Source organism: Rhineura floridana, chromosome 1, assembly GCF_030035675.1.
Source record: "Rhineura floridana isolate rRhiFlo1 chromosome 1, rRhiFlo1.hap2, whole genome shotgun sequence".
In the NCBI taxonomy this organism is placed as follows: Eukaryota; Metazoa; Chordata; class Lepidosauria; order Squamata; family Rhineuridae; genus Rhineura; species Rhineura floridana.
This window is the reverse complement of record NC_084480.1, coordinates 160,422,147-160,435,608: the sequence shown is the minus strand read 5'-3', so window position 1 is coordinate 160,435,608 and position 13,462 is coordinate 160,422,147. Positions and strand designations below refer to the sequence as shown.

Sequence of the window (13,462 nt, the reverse complement as noted above, 5' to 3'; positions counted from 1 at the left end):
CTTTTACTATGGAGTAAAGCTTTTTGTGCTTTTGGCATGTCTTGCTATTCTCAGCTCATTCTCAGCTTTAGCCTTGTGGCCTGGCCTTCCTTCCACTTCCTCTATGTATCCTTTTTTGTTTTCTGGCCATATCTAAGCTTTTTGTGAAGCCACTTTGGCTTCTTTGCTGTCTTCCACCTTTTTTCCTTGACAGAATTTGCAATTGTGCCTTTAGAATGTCCTTTTTTAGAAACTCTCACCCATCCTTTTCTCATTAGGGTTGCTTGCCATGGAATCTTATTTGTCATTGTTCTGAATTTATTAAAACCAGCTTTCCTGAAGTCCAGGATACATGTACAGCTACTCTCAGCATTTGCTTCTTTTAAAATCAACAACTCTAGTATAGCGTGTTCACTTTCCCCCAGAGTTCCTGTAACTGCCACTTCATCCATCTAGTTATCTCTATTGGTTAGAATCAAGTCAAGGATAGCTGATCCTCTAGTTGCTTCCTCCATTTTCTGTAGGAGAAAGTTATCTCCATCATTTCAGAAATTTCTTGGAGGGTCAGTATTTGGCAGAATTTGTCTCCCAGATATTGGGGTAATTGAAGTCCCCCATTACTACTGCATCATGCGTCCTTGAAACACTGCCAATTTTCTTTTCAAATGTTTCATCCTCGTCTTCTTGATTGGGTCGTCGGTAGTAGACTCCAGCCGCCATGTTCCTTTTATTCCTTGTCCCATTTATTTTAATCCAGATACTCTTGGTGGAGCTACCAAGCTCATCCTCCTGTGTTTCTGTGCAGGGATATATATTTTTAACATAGTGTGCGACTCTGCCTCCCTTTCGATTCTTTCATGTTGTGCTAGCAGTAATCCCTGCACACACAGAACTATTAAGTTGAATACCACCCTAGTGCTGCATATTGCAGTGTAGAATGAGGTCTGCCCAATAGCCAGCATAGCAGGATGCTTAGCAGGAGACACCATTTACTTATGCTTGGGCAGAACAATAGCGCTCTGAGATGATAATCATTTAGGATTCTATGTGTTCAGAAATCTACATGGAGCCTGGAGTCTTAACGTTTCTAGCCCTAATAGCTCTGAAGGCATCCAGAATTCTTCAGAGCACCGTTAAAATAGACTGGAGAGCAATTTCCATTCACTTCAGTGTGACTCAAAGAAAAATTCATAGTGTGTTTTAGTTTAGGATCCGAAGTCTGCCATGCCTAAAATTTAAACAGATGTAGGAAAGTAGCTTTACATAATGCCCACCTTAGTCACAGAGCATGATTTTTTCTATACACCTGTATGCTAATGAATCAGATGTTCTTCACATCTGCACACGACCAATTGATGTTAAACTTGTAAATGAACCCCACCCCAAAATCTGGGTGTGTAGACTCTGTTAATACCTGGAATTCTGCACCAAGAAAGGCCAAATTCTTTTATTGTAGGTACATTGTTCCACTTCTAGTAGCTGTAGTGGGAGAGACAATCTGTGTAGCATCCTGAAGTCCATCCTACTTCACTCTCCTAGCATAGCCAAAACATTTTCAAGCTTATCTCCACAGCCATAAGGACAAGAAACCTATTAATTTAAAGGAATGAAAGCCCAAGAATCTTAGCACACTAAATTCTGCACCTGCTAAACTGCACACTTTCACAGTGCAATCAAGGATGTGCAGAATACTCATTGATTGATTGATTGATTTTAATATTTATACCCCGCCCTTCTTCCAAGGAACTCATCCTCTTCTTAAATTGCTGCAGGTCATTTGTGTTGCAAGTCCTTTGGTTGTCTTTTTGAGACATGCTCAAACAACTCATCTGTGTCTCTTCCTGTCCAGAGGAGATACAGTTTACTGCCTGCTCACCCCGTGGGGAAACATTTGATGGCCTAATGCAGAGAAGGATCCAGGAGGTGTGGAAAGTCATGGCCCAAGAGGTGCAAGGACTCCAAGGTTCCATGATTGAGAAGGCAAACTCCATGGACAACCTGTCACAAGAGGTCCTCGAGAGGTGGGTGAAAAAGACAGGTGGGGAGGGCAGAAGAAAGGGGCTGTTAGGTGGAGTGCAGGGTTATGATTTACAGTCCATAATGCAGTATCCCATAGATACTGGTAGGAAGACTTACTCAAGGAATCTCAGGGCATTCCTGGCTGAGCTGGGTCTCCATAGGCTCAGTGACAAATCTGTCTGCTGCTCTTATGGTTAACTGGGTTAGGTGTTAGGTTGGAGTGGAAGAGCTTGGCAGATGATCTTAAACCAGAAGTAACCAAGATGGGATGCTCTAGAGATGTTGTTGGACTACAACTCCCATCCTCCTTGCTGATGGTGGTTGTGGCTGATGGGAATTATAGTCCAACAACAGCTGGATACTTTAAACAGACCAAGGGCTAAAGGGCAGTGACAGTCCACTGCGAAAAGAATTCCTGTCCTACCTAGAAGCTGGTGCTACTTGAAATACAGTTCTGTATTTTGAAGTTGTTCCTTGCTTGCTTTTCTCTCTCCTCCCTCCCCCCACCTTACAGCAAGAAATTTCTTTGGGAGGAGCTGGAAGCAGTGCAGGGCGAGCTGCGACGGATCCACCAGAAATTGAGTATGTAACTGCTCCATTTACTTCTCCTTGTGTCCTTTGCAGTACCTGGATCATACCCCTCTCCAACATGCATTGGATCCCTTTCTGGCCATATTATTCCTTCACCTACCTTCTGTGTGTGTGTTATGTGCCTTCAAGTCGATTATGACTTATGGCGACCCTATTAATCGGCGACCTCCAATAGCGTCTGTTATAAACCACCCTGTTCAGATATTGACTTTGAGGCTTTGACCCAGTTGCGTCATTAGTCACAGCACTACTTGTATTTGTTCGTTGTTGTTCTCCAGTAACTCAATGAGTGCCATCTGACCTGGGGGTCTCATCTTCCATCACTATCTTGTGTTGCATTTTGGATACTCTGTTCATAGGGTTTTCACGGTAAGAGATATTCAGAGGTGGCTTACCATTGCTTTCCTCTGAGTCTGGATGCATCTTAGTCTGGTGTCTCAGCTTTGACCATTCCGCCTTGGGTGCCCCTGCTAGAAGTCTAGCCTCTTGGTCTAGACTCCTGATGGCATTGCTGTCAGCTTCTTTGATACTCTCAAACCCCCTCACCACGTTAAGGTGTTCATCCTAGAGGGGGTCACCTACCTTACCTCCTGTAAATCCCGTGTGACTGTAGCTCTCCAGCCATCCTGGATCCTCCTTTGTAGTAGGCCCTCCCATATCTTCCCACAAACTGGTAGGTGGAAAATGTTAACTCCTTTGGGCCTGTGCATAACTTTTTGATCACCTTTTTTATACACTTAGGGAAGAAGCGGGAAAAGGTGTTCACCACTCCACTTGACTAGGGTAACAGAATTAAAAAACGCAAATTCATGGTCTACATGCATTCGTACAATTGCTGTCACCCAGCCAAACTCTGCCTCCTACAACTAAATATTTTATATACTTAAAATGCTTTTCTGGACCTTTTGCAACCTTTTATTTAAAATCTTGGAGGAAGGAGATTGTATAGCCTCCCAAAGCAGCTTGTTCTGTAGCTGAGCTGCTCTTGTTAATTAGAAAGATGTCCTTTAATTTAACACTATTGCTTAATCTTATCTCATTCTCAGTGGTGATCTATATTATTCACTCTCCTTCAGTTTGATTTTGTAACTAACCTGATGATTTGGTTTTCTCACTCAGGCAGGGAGAGGGTGATCTGAAGGTGGGGGACATAAAAACAGCCCCTGGGCCATGGTCAGATCACCTGCTGGTGAGCTTTAGTCTTAGTGGCCTTTTCTCTCTCCAGGGGTGGAGGACCTATTAAGATGGTCCACCCCAGAGACTGATGGATCCATGGACAGCTTTTCTATTGAAGCCCTGATTGATCTGTGGAATACCGAGATGACCCGGGCAATTGACACAATTGCACCTGAGTGTGCTGTCCCAACCTGCGGAGCTCAGAAAGCTCCATGATATACTCTGGAGCAGTGTTTCTCAATCGGTGTGGCTCCAGATGTTGTTGGACTACAATTCCCATCTTTCCTGACCATTGGCAATGCTGGCTGAGGCTGATGGGAGTTGTGGTCCAACAACATCTGGAGGCACACTGGTTGAGAAAGGCTGCTCTGGAGCAAAGATCAATGAAGCAAGAAGAGAGATGTCTTGAGGGCAGGTGGAGAAAATCTCCAAGTGAATGTAATGGAGTTACTCAGTGGCAGGTAAGGCGGCAAAGAAAACTTCTCCATCTCCATTGTGTCCTTAGCTTGCCGTCCAGCAGAGCTGTTCAGAGTGGTTAAGGGCTTTTTACATACTGATCCTGGGGAGGCCAAAGAGCCATCTCAAGCCCTCTGTGACAAATTTGCTAAGCATTTTGAGGACAAAATGACTTCCATCTGCTGGAATTTTGACTCCATTGTTGATGCTGATGATCTGCAGTGCTTTCTTGTCCAATGTCATTGGATGAGTTTCAGTTGATGCAGGCTGAGGACATGGACAAGGTACTTGCTCGGGTTCATGTAACCACTTGTGTCTTGGACGCTTGCCCTTCGCGGCTGATAAAATCTGGCAGGAAGGAGGTAGCTGGACGGGCCAGAAAAATAATGTTTCTCTTCAACAAAGAGTGGTCCTGGGCTGCCTGAAGGAGACGATAGTAGGACAACTCCTGAAGAAGCTTTCCTGGGCCCAGAAGGTCCTAATAATTTTAGAACAGTGGCAAATGTCTCCTTTCTGGGCAAGATTCTTGAGAGGGTGTTTGCCAAGCAGATCCAGGTACTTCTGGAGGAGACAAAGTTTCCAGATCCATTTCAGTCCGGATTCAGGCCTAGGTGTGGTATGAAAACTGCCTCGGTCGCCCTACACGGTGACCTTTCGGGAGAGACATGAGGGAGTGGGACTCTGTTGATCCTCCTTGATCTTTCAGCGGCTTTTGATACCATTGACTATGTTATCCTTGTGGGGCAACTGTCTGTTGGGTATTGGGGGCACCGCATTGCAGTGGTTCTGTTCTTACTTGTGTGGAAGGAAACTCTCTTCACCATAAAATTTAGGAGAAGCAATCAATTTGACAAGTTTATTATAAGAAACACTGATGTACATCAGGAGAGAGAGTCTAAAGTCTCTCTGCCTGAGGCATAGTTATACACAGTTATATAGGCATGGCAAAGCATCAGCAAGATTAGCATATACATGAGCTGAGATGGGGTCTCCAGTGTATGCGATGAGTACCTTCTGTCTCTAAGTGCAACTTCTCCTTTTCAGGAGCTAGCTAGCACAGTGACTATTTCCCCATATCTTCTAGTGTTTTGCTGCTGCAGCTTAATATATGCAAAGAAAGACATTTGGCTTCATAAGCATATTGATTATACATAACAAAGCAATTTCAAATGATCCCTGAGGGAAGGCCGAATTTTTCCTACCTCACTTCCCTCCTTTGAGGCCTTCCCTCAGGGATCACCAAGATCCTAACTTGCAAACCCATATATTTCCCATATTCCTGGATCTTGTTATATAGCTAAATCCCACACAATTTAATTTGATGATAGACATATCCCTTCTTTGGACCTTGTTGTTGTTGTTGTTATATGCCTTCAGTCGATTACGACTAATGGTGACCCTATGAATCAGCGACCTCCAATAGCATCTGTTATAAACCACCCTGTTCAGATCTTGTAAGTTCACGTCTGTGGCTTCCTTTATTCTTCTTCCTCTGCGTTTGACGTTGGAGCGTAGACTTGGATGATGGTTATGTTAATAGATTTCCCGTTTAATCTCATTGATATCACTCGCTCAGACCTTGCGTAATAGCTCCTAATTGCTTTTGCTACATCACTTCTCACTATTAAAGCAACCCCGTTTCTTCTTGATTTCTCATTTCCTGCATAAAATATTTTGTAGTTGCCTGATTGAAAATGTCCCATTCCCGTCCATTTTAATTCACTCACGCCAGGTATTGTAATGTTGATACATTCCATTTCTTGCTTGACAATTTCTAACTTTCCCTGGTTCATGCTTCTCACATTCCATGTTCCTATTGTGTATGTCGTACAACCCCGGACTCTCCTTTCACATCTCTGAGCATCAGCCTCTGGGCTTCCTTTCGGCTTTCACCCAGTTGAGTCATTAGTCACAGCGCTACTCGTACTTGTCCTTTGTTCTTCCCCAGTAGCTCGGTGAGTGCCTTCTGACCTGGGGGTCTCATCTTCCAGCACTATCTCGTGTTGCATTTTGGATACTCTGTTTATAGGGTTTTCATGGTAAGAGGTATTTAGAGGTGGTTTACCATTGCCTTCCTCTGAGTCTGCCTTTGGACCTTGTACATTGTAATTATTAAACATGAATGACATAGTGTAAAAGTGGCTTTTCTAATTGTATGTAAGACTTATAGAAACAGCTTCATTACAGCAAGTGATTGGCATTGTAATTACAAATAACAACAACCCATATATTATTTTACAGCCTAATGAACCAATGATATGCAATTATAATATGAAATCTATCAGTGGACACACCCATGTTCCCAAAAGCAATACCCAGATGCTTAGTTGGATTCTCGGGTGACACACTCTCACCCAAGCAGATCATCAGGTCACTAACCCTCACCCAGACCAAACAATATAGACCTTACTCTTAGACGTTCAGAGAATGACCACATATAGTGCAGTTTCAAGATAAATTTTCAAAGTCTAATTTCCTGCAAGTACGGCACTTCTTTTCATCAGGCTACCTTTTGCTTCACACAATGAAGACCATAAGGAATTGTTAGGCCTCAAAAAAAACACAACCCCACAACCCTTCACTGCTTCTGGTGAGGTCTCAGATTGTTAAACTCGTGGGACCTTATCATTAATCTCAGGTCCTAGGAAGCTTTGTGAGTGCCCCCAGGGAAATTCTGGATGCCAGTGAGCGCTTAGCTTACCACTGGACTTTCATGGGCATTATTATGGCCCTTTTGCTTTATTGGTGAGGATAAGACCAGAGTGATCTTCTTAGAAATTTTTGGATTTGGTACAGTCTTTGCCGCAGCCATCTCCAGTTCAAACAAAGCGAGTTATAATCACTCAGCAGATAGGTGTTGGTAGCCTGCTGAACAGACTCCCTTAATTTGAATGAAAGATTGGCAGTTGCAAGGTGTGATGGGCGACCATTGGCTCTTATCTTCTTTCCCAGGATGTGAGTGGCTTGTGTCTCGATAAGGTGCAACAATGGTATAAACATACAAAGCAAAGGCAGAAAAAAACACTTTGCCGTGAAGCTGGGTTACAAAATACTGCAACACAGATTCTGATGAAACAGTTCACATTCTTGCAACAATCCCTCCCCTGGTTCTGATGGTGATTTCACAGGAGAGATAAAGCAACATTTATTGAGATCTTATACATTCACCCATAGTCACATTTGCATTCACATTTATGGGATAGTCCAAATAAAAATTCAAAGTTCCAAATCCTTTGCAAAAATTTTCCCTTATAAGCAAGAAATGAGCATAAATTCCCCTTTAACTTCATCCAGCCCATCCACTTAAACGTTCCAAGCATCCAAAAGCAATAACCACAGCAGAAAATAATAAAATCAAAGGAGAAAATTTGCAATGGCAAACAGAACACAGCTTGTTTTTACTTTGACTGCCATCACAAAACCCCCTTTCAGGGTATATAAACAAACCCAACTGATACCCTCATATTGCCGTCCTGGGCTCCTGCTGGGAGGAAGGGCGGGATATAAATTAAATAATAAATAAATAAATAAAAATTCACTTGAGCTCAAAAAAAATATAATTGAAAGACTGTTTACATAATCTTAATGCATTCTTCAGTTTCCCTCCAAGGCAACACCACAACAAGGTGGTAGTTTTCCTGAGGAGAAACCTACAAACACACAATTAATATTCCATAATTAGGTTTGGCAATAACAATACATTTTAACATAGAGGCATAAAATATGACAGATGTTAGACATAAGGAGTCCTACTAGATTCCCTTACCATTATCTCATCTTCTGCAGATTACTACTCAAATTTAAAATTTTGTGACTTCAATTCAAAATCCAAATTAAATCCATGAGCTCAGTTAAGTCACATGACCACATAAATTTGTATTCTGTTCAACAGTCATGGTGACCGTGAGGTGACATTTACTACGGGGTTATGATGACTGCTTAGTTTTGGTGGCTTTCCCTTGACAAATTCCACAAGCCCTACAACATTGTTTAGCCACAGAAGTGAATTTAGGTGCAAACAACCATTATCTAGCTATTTCTTTTGCCATACCATCTTTCCCTACATGGGACAGTCCATTGCTTATTCTTGCAAAGTAGGAGAGAAGTGATTCTGGAGCAGCCAGCCGGCAGGTGAGATCAGCCCAGAGCCATCTTCTCCCTTTGTACACCTTGCTCTATTCAAAACATTTTTCTTTCTTTCTGTGTATGGGGCCAAATGCTATAATTTTAGCCAAATCATGTATGTCAGCCGCTGGCCACAGAGCAAAATCAGGCATTAAAAACAAGGTGTTGAAGAGACTGGTTTGAACTGCGCTGCTGCCGTTGCAGCTCCATCAGCCAAAGCATTCCCTTTTTGAAACATTATCTTAACCACTTGTGTGCTTCACATTTTATGACAGCTATTTCTTAAAATTTAAAAGGGGGACATCCTTAAGATCTATTCGTGTACAAGTTTTTTTTTAAAAAAAGGCAGTCAGGAAGGACCGAATGAGACAAATATTATGTTTAGATTTTAGGTGTTTAGACAGCAATAGGAGGCACTGGCAGTCACATTGCTGCCCATGGGTGCTACATAGGTGACCCCTAGGCTAAGCACACTATCACATTACATCTAGTAGAGAGCAGACAGGGGACCCTTTCTGCCTCAGGCCCCAGAAATCTTAAGGCCTCCACTCTAGGCTTAGGGTCTCTGCTGTGAAGGTTGGGGCTGTTTGTGAGGCCTGGTTGGCACAAGAAGGGCATATGTGCCAGCCTGATGCCTGTTGCATTATACCTGGCCTGAAGGTGAGAAATGGAGAGGTTTAAATGTAGCAAAGGGAGGAATCCTGACTCAGATGTGTTTGGACTCTTATCCTAGAGGACCAGGAGGTTGATATCACGAGGAACCTGGTCAGCATTAAAAAAATGCAGGTGAATCAAATGAAGTGCACCAAGGTGAGTGTCTCTTCTTGGCTTAGTTCTTTGAGTCAGAATTCCAGTGTCGAAAGACATACATTTGTGGGGCTTTTTCAAGGAGCCATTGTTGTTCATTGTGCAAGTTCTGATTTATTTATAGAAACAACACCCCAGCTCCTTCAACTATAAATGGGAATAAATGTGTCTGTTGCCACCACTAACCCCCAGAGTGGTTGTCGGGCTGAACGGGATAAAATTACCACTCTGCCTGTTGACTCCCCAGACCCCCAAAAGCAGCTGTATATCCACCGTAACCCTTGGAAACAATAGACCACAAAGAAAGAGAAGTTGGCTAGGGGAATAGAGGTAGCCTGGAGGTTCTTCTCTTTCATCAGATGCAAGCAGAGCTCCAACCCAAGGTGGCCCTCCAGGGCACTATTGTGGCAAGGAGGGGCACTGCATAGAGAGGTGGGACGAATATACAGGGGAAGTAGGGTGAGGAAAAAATATGATGGGTAATTGATGTTACCCTGCCATGTGCCCTTGGGATTAGGCAAATCCATGGAGTAACAGAGATCTGTCCACGTGTTTTAGCCATGATGGCTAAACTGACTAACTCAGTCAGATATCTGAATACCAGTTACGTGGGGCGGGGCGGAAATAGCTGTAGAGAAACAGGGTGCTGAAGTAGATGGACTTTGGACTTTTCTTATATTCTTAGATGGGTAAAGCTATACATCTGTGTTTGTCTTGGAAACGCAGGAATACCAAGAACCCTGAAATCATTATCCTGCAGTCACTGCACATAATTCTGCTACAGGAGTGTGCCAGAGGCATGATTTCAGCTGTCTCAGAAGGCAAAAGCAAATTAAGATTAAGATAACTAGGAGAGTAATGGATTTATGTTGTTGTGAGCATGTTGTGTTTTCTCGCTGCTATGGGCAAGCTTGTCTGGAATTCAGTGGAAATCTTACTTGAGTCTTTAGCCTTCCACTCTCCTCTGCATCACTCATCCTGTCCATCAGTCTAAACATGCAGGTGTTTCAGGAAAGCCAAACAGCTGTAGGCCCTTCCCCCTACAGAGGGTGAATAAGGACAAAGGGAGCTTTCATAACCAAGTTTGGGGCAAACACATTATCAGGGGAGGGTCACAGGAGCTTTGGCTCCAGCTACCTCCCACAATATTCCTCTCCCAGCTCACTCAAATGAAAACACAGGTGAGCCAGGGATGTGGCTGCTGGATGGCAGAGTGGCTTAATGAAAGACAAGATGCAGGAGTGGGGAAGAGATCCCAGGAAATGTATGGGAACAGACGCTGGAAGAGGAAAAAGGACAAGACATTGGAGGAAAAATGGGACTGACTGCAATTAGAGCCAGAGAGGAAAGAGAATTTAGGAGGAACGTAGGAAGCTGCTTTATACCGAGTCAGACCACTGGTCCAGCTAGTTCAGTATTGTCTACACTGACTGGCAGCACCTCTCCAGGATCTCTGGCAGGGTTCTCTCCCAGCCCTACCTTAAGATGCTGGGGGTTGCACCTGGGACCTTCTGCATGTAAAGCAGATGCTCTGCCACTGAACTACAACCATTCCCTTTAATTCTGGGGAGCACCCCTGGGGCAAGTTAGTAAGGAAACATTGCAGAACAGCGTGGGCAGATGAATGGAACCACTACACTATAGGAAATTAGATACAAGCCCTACACCTTGGAAATAAAAATAGAAAAGGGGTCTTGTGATAAAGAAGGTTCCCCAAACCCTAGTGGCAAGGGTCCTACTAGGCAGTCTCTGAGGGTAAGAGGCCACCTGGGGTTCTGAGCATTCTAAGGGTCTCTGGCAGGGTTTTCTCCCAGCCCTGCCTGAAGGAGGAGATATCTGACACCCATGAATGGGAACCAAACAGGGAAACACTTTCAGGGGCTGGCTCCTGTAGCTGTGCTGCACATAACAGGCAAAGAAGAAGTCACTTGTGTCTTGTACAACCAACCTGTGGCCATCTAGTCATGGATCTGTGCCAGTGTTCACCCTGCTCCCTATAGCACCCCTACTGGGCAGCCACAAATGGCTGCTGGCTGTCTCCTTCCCAGTTTATTTACTTGTGTCTTCCCCTTCTTCCTAGTTCCTGGCCCAGCTGAAGGGCAGAATACCAGATAATGATTCAGAAGCTGTGGATAATAAGCTAATGTCTGAAGAGCTGAATGACATCTGGTAAGTACATCTGCCTGGGAGCTCCTACTAGGAAAGCCCAACCTGCCCTGCTGTTTTGTACCACTGTGAGCTGCCTTGAAGTAGGAAAGCTAAGATAACTAGGCAGTGGAAAGAGTCTCTTGAGCCCTCCCCCGTCCACTTCTGTAAACTTCGGTTTTGTACACGTTGCTCCATTTTGTAGGATGATGGAATATGTAGTCCATGGGGCTTGAATTTCCCACACCATAAATGTCCACCTCCCCAGGGTGCTGCTCATTTTACATTTTCGTACATGCAGATCCAAATTCTAGCATAAAGATATGTCAGTATTCTAGATCAGTGGGTATAGATGTCTGGAAATGAAAGGATTAGTTGTCTTCTAGGCACATCCATCAGTTTTAAAAAAAAGTATGTGACTGTTTTCACATTACAAGATAGGCATCTTTCATCTTTTTGTATGAAAATATAAGGTGAGATGTCACCTAGGTCTGAGGGTTCAACTAGATTTCAGGTGGTAATCTCAGAAGTCAAGGGCACAGGTTCAGCCTGTGTAGTTAGTTTTCTGTACTATTTACCAAAGGGGAACGAAGACGTGGGATGGGTGGGTCATGTTTCTGCCCTTTAATCTCAGCAGCAAGTGATCTTTATATTTCTGTCCCATGTAGGTCGGCTGTCAACACCCTGCGTAACTCCATCACCAATTGCAACATCTGGAGTGACAAGAGGGGGTCTCAGAGAATGAAGGGTGAGTGGTGGCTGGTGTATTATCAACCTTGCCACAGGCGGAACAATTAATGGAAGGTGAGGGAAGGAAAAACAGCTGGAGGAGGCAGGTTTGAGTTGAGGGTGCCAGGGTGAGTAGAGGAAGGAGTGAGATACTTGGCAGTGTGTGCCTCAGTCCTTTGGAGAAATCTCTCTTGGGTCTTTTTACAGGTTGGATGAACCGACAACGCCGGAAGCCAAATTCGCCTGATGCCTTTTTCTCTGACTCAGCCCTGTATCAGACCCACAGTGGCTCAGAGCACAGCTCATAGAATGCAGTGGTGAGCCTCAGGTTGTTCCCCCATCTCCCTCCCTCCCCAGGGGCTTAACTAAATTGGGGTATTGTCTACTTCTCGACAGGAATTGCATCCAAGATGTGCAAGCAATCAGCCCTGCTCCCACTCCACCTAAGACTCGGGTGCCAGACAAACTAATTGCACCTCCTCTGTCTTTTAGGTATAGAGCAAGATTCAGCTCAAGATCCTGGAAAGACTGGAATCATCTTTGGGTTCTTTGGGGCTGAATTACAGACAGTGCAGATGAAATTAAAACACACTGCTTGGGAAGAAGCTTGTTCTGGGCATCATTGACCGAGGAGCACAGGAAGCTGCCTTATACCAAGTTAGGCCATTGGTTCACCTAACTCAGTACTGCCTGTATGCTGGTTAGCAGTGGCTCTTAGGGGTCTTTGCCTGTCCTACATTTTTGTAGTTGTTATGTGCCTTCAAGTTGATTACGAATCTTACATAGGTATGCCTAAAACTGAACTTGGAACTAGGGATGGGATGGTTCAAGCGCATTCCATTGAACTGGCAGGCGCTTCTGTTCTGTGTTCGTTTTCTGCTATGTTCTTTTTTTACTGGTTTTGGTAAGTCAGTTTCATTAGCAAAGCAAACATTCATCAGTTTCATGTTAACAAAGCAAAGACAGGCTGATCAGTGTCATGTTAGCAAATCAATAACCCCTGATAAGTACGTTTGAGCAGGCGTATTGGGATCATTACCAAAGGCGTTCAAAAATATTTGTTACTACTGACAAATTTCTTTATATCAAGATGACAATCTAGTTACTGACACAATCTAATTGTGCCCACACTCCTGGAATAAAGACTCACAATCCATAATTGACCTTTGGGCCACAACTTCATTAACTGTATTACAACTGGATTACTATTATTGTTATTATACCATCAATATTCAGTTCCACACTGGATAACAACACTGGACTACACTGTATGGTTGTTATCATTCATTACTCTGTCTCTCCCCTCCTCTTAGCAAAATTGGTATAATAACACTGGGCTACTTTGCAGGGCTGGTGTAACCCTCACTTTCTTGGACATAGCCCCACGCTGTATTATGGGTATAATATATATTAATATATATTATAATAACGATGA

At 43.7% G+C, this 13,462-nt stretch overlaps 1 protein-coding gene across 1 annotated transcript in view; it reads left to right on the top strand.

The window, feature by feature from the left end:
- CCDC159 (coiled-coil domain containing 159) overlaps positions 1-13,462 on the top strand; it is a 26,520-nt gene extending 13,058 nt beyond the window's left edge. Inside the window, exons 6-12 of the mRNA XM_061582255.1 lie at positions 1,829-2,000; positions 2,513-2,580; positions 9,080-9,156; positions 11,234-11,322; positions 11,967-12,046; positions 12,235-12,344; positions 12,520-13,462. Of these exons, the coding sequence (XP_061438239.1) occupies positions 1,829-2,000; positions 2,513-2,580; positions 9,080-9,156; positions 11,234-11,322; positions 11,967-12,046; positions 12,235-12,335 (587 nt within the window). The 3' untranslated portion in view covers positions 12,336-12,344; positions 12,520-13,462. The remainder of the gene's footprint in view (positions 1-1,828; positions 2,001-2,512; positions 2,581-9,079; positions 9,157-11,233; positions 11,323-11,966; positions 12,047-12,234; positions 12,345-12,519) is intronic.